The sequence below is a fragment of the Mesoplodon mirus genome, assembly GCF_964341445.2.
Source record: "Mesoplodon mirus genome assembly, chromosome: 13".
NCBI classification, from domain to species: Eukaryota; Metazoa; Chordata; class Mammalia; order Artiodactyla; family Ziphiidae; genus Mesoplodon; species Mesoplodon mirus.
Genome location: NC_138989.1, coordinates 27,292,289 through 27,297,381, shown reverse-complemented (window position 1 = coordinate 27,297,381; position 5,093 = coordinate 27,292,289). Strand labels below are relative to the sequence as shown.

At 65.2% G+C, this 5,093-nt stretch overlaps 1 protein-coding gene across 1 annotated transcript; it reads left to right on the top strand.

The window, feature by feature from the left end:
- The first annotated feature begins 274 nt into the window (after positions 1 to 274).
- On the top strand, positions 275 to 2,618 carry CLDN5 (claudin 5). The gene has a single exon (XM_082641200.1). It carries the CDS (start codon positions 1,332 to 1,334, stop codon positions 1,986 to 1,988), a length of 657 nt encoding a protein of 218 aa, XP_082497326.1. The 5' UTR covers positions 275 to 1,331; the 3' UTR covers positions 1,989 to 2,618.
- Positions 2,619 to 5,093: the final 2,475 nt, after the last annotated feature.

Below are 5,093 nucleotides of genomic sequence, written 5' to 3'. Positions count from 1 at the left end.
AGTGCCCCTACCTGAGCCTCAGGGGGCCCCACTGTCCATCCCAGTGGGCCTTTGGAGAAATGGCTGGGCCATTGTACAGAAGAATGCCCGGAAATCCCTCGCCTCCCGCCTCCAGCGAGGATGGGGGCTCTTCCTCCCAGTCAGGAAACTCCATGTTGGCTTCCGGAGGGTGGCCTGGGGGCTGGGGTGCCAGGGTAGCACTGCAGCTGGTGGGAGGGCAGAGCACAGCCCCTGCGTTTCTCTCTGTGTCTCTTGTCTGAGGCCTGGAGCAGGGAGTAGGTGGCAGAGCCTGGGGCCACAGGCTGCTCCTGGGAGGATTGCCTGTATGCTGGGTCACTGGGGACTTACGCGGTGTCGCCTCAGCTGGGCCTCAAAGGATGGGGGATGGGCAGCATCTCCGGAAGAGGAGCAGTCGGTGCAAAGGTTGGGAGGTATGGGAAGCCCCGGCAGCAGGGGCAGAGGGGGGGTCTCCGGAGGCCGTGGGAAGGCCGCGTTCTTTCTGCTTCGTGCTGGAGCCGCAAGCTCCAGGGACGTGGTGGCGCTGGGCAGGGCCTTGGACGAAGCAGGAGCCCCGGCCTGGCCCGCACAGGCCTTCCTGGCTTCTCGGCCTGTGAGGGAGACAGTGTCAGCACTCGAAGGGCCACAGTGGTTGGGGTGCAGAGAAGGGGACTGTGTTGGGCTTGGACTCCAGGGCGAGCTTCCTGGAGGAACAGGCCGAGCTGTGTTTGGCTAACCTGGGGACCTCGGCGCAGTGGCGATGGTGGGGGCTCCCGCCGACCGGGGCCAGGGAAGAGTGGAGCTGGCCCGGGAGGTAGGGACCAACTGGCTCGTTCGAGGATGTGTCGGGGAAATCGGTGCAGGCCCAGGGTCATGCAGCTCCTGAAACGGCGAGGTGGGGGCGCACAGGGAGGTAGTTCGTGGAGCGTTCGCGCAGCCGCCCCAGGTCAGCTTGGAATGGGGTCTGCAGCGACCAGGACAACGGCGGATGAGGGTCCGGGGCCGCCACCGGACGCCCTGCGGTTCCCCGCGCCGCCCGCCGCCCGCCACCCGCCACCCGCTACCCCCACGCGCAGTTGTTTTCCTAACTCCTGCTGCCGGGGGCGCCTGCGATTGGCTGCGGGCGGATGGCCTGGGCGTGGATTGGCTGTTCAGGGCGGGGGGCCGGGCCCGCGGGTCATAGTCCGTCCCCCGAACCTTCAAATGGGAAGCCCCCCTAGACGCGCCCGCAGACCCGAGGCTGTGTTGTGGTGCCGCCGGGCCGGGGATCGGAGGGAGTGAGCTGTGCGCGCCCGGAGGCCCCGGGCCGTCGGGCGCCCGTCTTGTCTCCAGCCATGGGGTCGGCGGCGCTGGAGATTCTCGGCCTGGTGTTGTGCCTGGTGGGCTGGGTGGGCCTGATCCTGGCGTGCGGGCTGCCCATGTGGCAGGTGACCGCTTTCCTGGACCACAACATCGTGACGGCGCAGACCACCTGGAAGGGGCTGTGGATGTCGTGCGTGGTGCAGAGCACAGGGCACATGCAGTGCAAGGTGTACGACTCGGTGCTGGCGCTGAGCACAGAGGTGCAGGCGGCGCGGGCGCTCACCGTGGGCGCCGTGCTCCTGGCGCTTGTCGCGCTCTTCGTGACCCTGGCGGGCGCGCAGTGCACCACCTGCGTGGCCCCCGGCCCGGGTAAGGCGCGCGTGGCCCTCACGGGCGGCGCGCTCTACGCGCTCTGCGGGCTGCTGGCGCTCGTGCCGCTCTGCTGGTTCGCCAACATCGTGGTCCGGGAGTTCTATGACCCGACCGTGCCCATGTCGCAGAAGTACGAGCTGGGCGCCGCGCTTTACATCGGCTGGGCCGCTTCGGCGCTGCTCATGTGCGGCGGCGGCCTCGTGTGCTGCGGCGCCTGGGTCTGCGCCGGCCGCCCCGACTTCGGCTTCCCGGTCAAGTACTCGGCGCCGCGGCGGCCTACAGCCAGCGGCGACTACGACAAGAAGAACTATGTTTGAGTGCGCTTGCGCGGCAGGGCCGCAAGCGAGAGGACCGGCCATGGGAGCCCCGCGTGGACGGCGGCCTCCGCGGCGCACAGGCTCTGCGGAACTCTGGGTCCTGCGCACGGACCGGACTCTGTCCGTAGCCCGTCCTCTCCGGCCGCCTAGCTGGACCCGGGCTGCGCCCTGCCTCGCAAGGCGACGTGCACTTCGGAAGACTCGCTCTGTTTCTGTGTGCAGTGCTGGCTCCGACGTGGGTAGGGCGCGCGTTCCTTTGGCTGTGTGGGCACTGGACTGGAGATGCCGCTCCCTCTCTGACCGTCAGGGTCTTGGATGCCACCCACTCCCTAGTGGCTCCTGCTGATTGCAGAGGGGCAGACCGAGAGCCCAGGGGCCCCACCCTCGGCTGCCGGAGGGACGTTTATAGCTGGCCTTTACTCCATCAGCAGGCTGGCCTCCGGGTGGGGGCAAGAGACTTGGTCTGGACCTCCCTGTCTCACCCCTGCAGCTCGCCAGGCAAGGCTTACGAGCACCGGATCCTGGGTGTGGGGCTGGGGCCTTGCCCTCCTTCACAGCTTGGGGGGGGGGGGTAGGGTAAGAGTCTGCTTAGTAAATGGTTTGGATACCCTCCCACCTGTGTCCTGTTCTTTGTCCAGTCACCGCCTGTGCTCTGCAGCCCCCATTCATCCACCTACCCACCAAATTCTCCCCAAAAAGCTCCTGTGGGGACCTTCCAGGGCTGGCCCCTGGGATCCCGAAGATCCCATGGCCATTTCTCAGGTCCCTCCTGCTATCTGGTCAGCTTCCCGTTGGGTGGGAAACGGCCACAGCTCACTGCAACCCAGGGAGGTGAGACCTGTAGTCCGAAGGGCCACTGCTGAGTCATAGGGCCTGGGGGTGGGGGTGGAGAGCAGGGGCTGTGATGCAGACCCCAGCAGGATGCAGGTTGACCCCAGCCAGTGTGTGTGGGTCTTGGGATGCAGGTAGGGCTAAGGGTGGGCTGCCAGGCTGCTGGCTTTGCCTAGAAGAGGCTGGTCCCCAGGCACCACCGGACGGGCGTTTTCCACCTGCCCTCCCAGGGTTCGGCCATCTCTGGGTCGCCTCACATGGCTAGACATCTATACAACACTGACTCCATCCTTTCCGCCAATAGTGCAGTGGGAACAGGGGCAAATCCAGGAGGTGTGCTGGGCTCCAGCAGAGCTGGCTGCAGGTTGAGAAGTGCGTTGCCATGGGGAGGAGGCACCCTCGGCCGGCTGCCCAGATTCAGCTTCAGCCCCTCCATCCTAGCTCTCTGCACAGGGCCTGTGCCCATCTTGGTGGTCTGGCGGCCAGCCCAGACTTGGGCCAACCATCAGCACCTCTGTGTCAGCCCCTGCTGGGAGCACCATGTGACCTTCCTCCTTTGGGTGGGATTCCTGGAGGGCAAAGCAGACCAGAGCTGTCACAGCCACCAAGAACTCACTGCTTCCAGGGCAGAAGAGAACAGTGGACAGGATCAGGGGCTGCTGGGAGTTCCAAGCCCAGCCAGTGCAGAGGGCTTGGCAAATGCCCCCAAACTCCACCCTGAGGGCCATGTCCAGAAATGCCTGGGCCGGGTCCAATGGCAAGGAGTCTCCCAGGCCTGGCCAGGTTCCTCACTGTAGGGAGGGGCAGAACCCAAGGACATGGGCTCAGGGCAGCTACTGTGAACATGGCCCTGAATCCCAGAACTTCCAGGGAGGCTGAACTATCTGGGGGCCTTAGCTCCCAACAGTGGGATGACTATAGAGGGATGGGCCCCATGGCACAGAGGTCCTTAGCCTTTATGGCAGCCCTGCCTGAGCCTGACCTAGAACAGCTCCCAAGCGAGCAAGTGTGTGATCCTGGAGCCTCAGCTCTTGGTGGGGTAGGAACAGAGGTCCTTCCACTTCTGCTCTGGCCACAGGGTCCAGGCAGTGTCAGGTACAGGGTGTCTGGCCCAGGCGCAGGCCTAAGGCTGCCTCCTCCACAGCCCAGAGCTCTCTTGACTCCAGGGCCCCAGGCGTCAGCCGGGATTCTGAATGGTAGCTGCCCAGCCCTCAGCTTCTGCAGATGGCCAGGGTGGGCAGCTTGAGGGCCCTGGCGGGGCAGGCTGCTGTCCCCAACCCATGCTGGGAAGGGCAGGGGAAAACTCCACTGCCAGAGGTCAGGTGGGAGGAGCAACGCAGCTCCAATGCAGCTGAGCCCACTGCCCACTACCCCTCCCCAAGGCCCACCCTGAGACCTGGCCCCCCTAACCCATGTCCTCAGTTCCTGAACACGACTTCTGGGCTTTTCCCACCAACATAAGTGCTGCCCAGACCACTCTGCCACCTCTTGCCCGTGGCCCCAGGTGCCACACCTAGGTGGCCATGGCCCTCCAGCCTGCCTGCTCCCCTGGCACCCGAGCTCTGTGCAGTGGTACAGATGGCCTCAGCCACTTGTGTGAATGGCTCTCTCCGCGCCAAAGGACAGAAATGGCATCCTCCTTGCCTCCAGATCCCCTCAACCCTGGCAGGTGTCCTGGGGACAACTGGGAGGGTGGGGCCAGCTGATCCCACGGCTTCCCTGACAGAGAACTCTTGCTGCTCCGAAGACTTTGGAGGTTGCTGAGGCCTGTCTAGCTTGGACCTTCTGCGATAGGACGTGGGCGAAGCTGACCCCGAAGCCCCTCAGCAAGCCCCTCCCTTCCTGAATTGGGGCCCCGCCCTTGCTATCCCTGCCTGACTCGCCTGGTGGTGCCTGCCATGTGCCCAGAAGGTGGGGGGCGCCTGGACAGGCAGGTGCTGGGGGTAAGATGATGGCCGTGGAGGGTGGGCCTGGGAGGGGTACACAGTCAAGAGGGTGGGCTTGAGATGCTGCCAAGGCCAGTGGACAGGAGGAAGTGGTGGGAGGGCGAACCGAGCCAGGTCCTGGCTGGCATCAAAGTGGTCAGTGGAGGTGCTGAGGGGCTTGGCCTCTGCCCACTGCTGTCCAGGGAGCCTGGAAGCTGCCCCCCATGCTGATTTCCTGCTGGGCATCGGGGTGCCCAGGGCACAGGATCAAGGTCCCTCTGGACATACAAGGCTCAGAGAACAACCAAGCACTGGCCTTGTGACCAGAGCCAAGATTGGGGCACCAAAC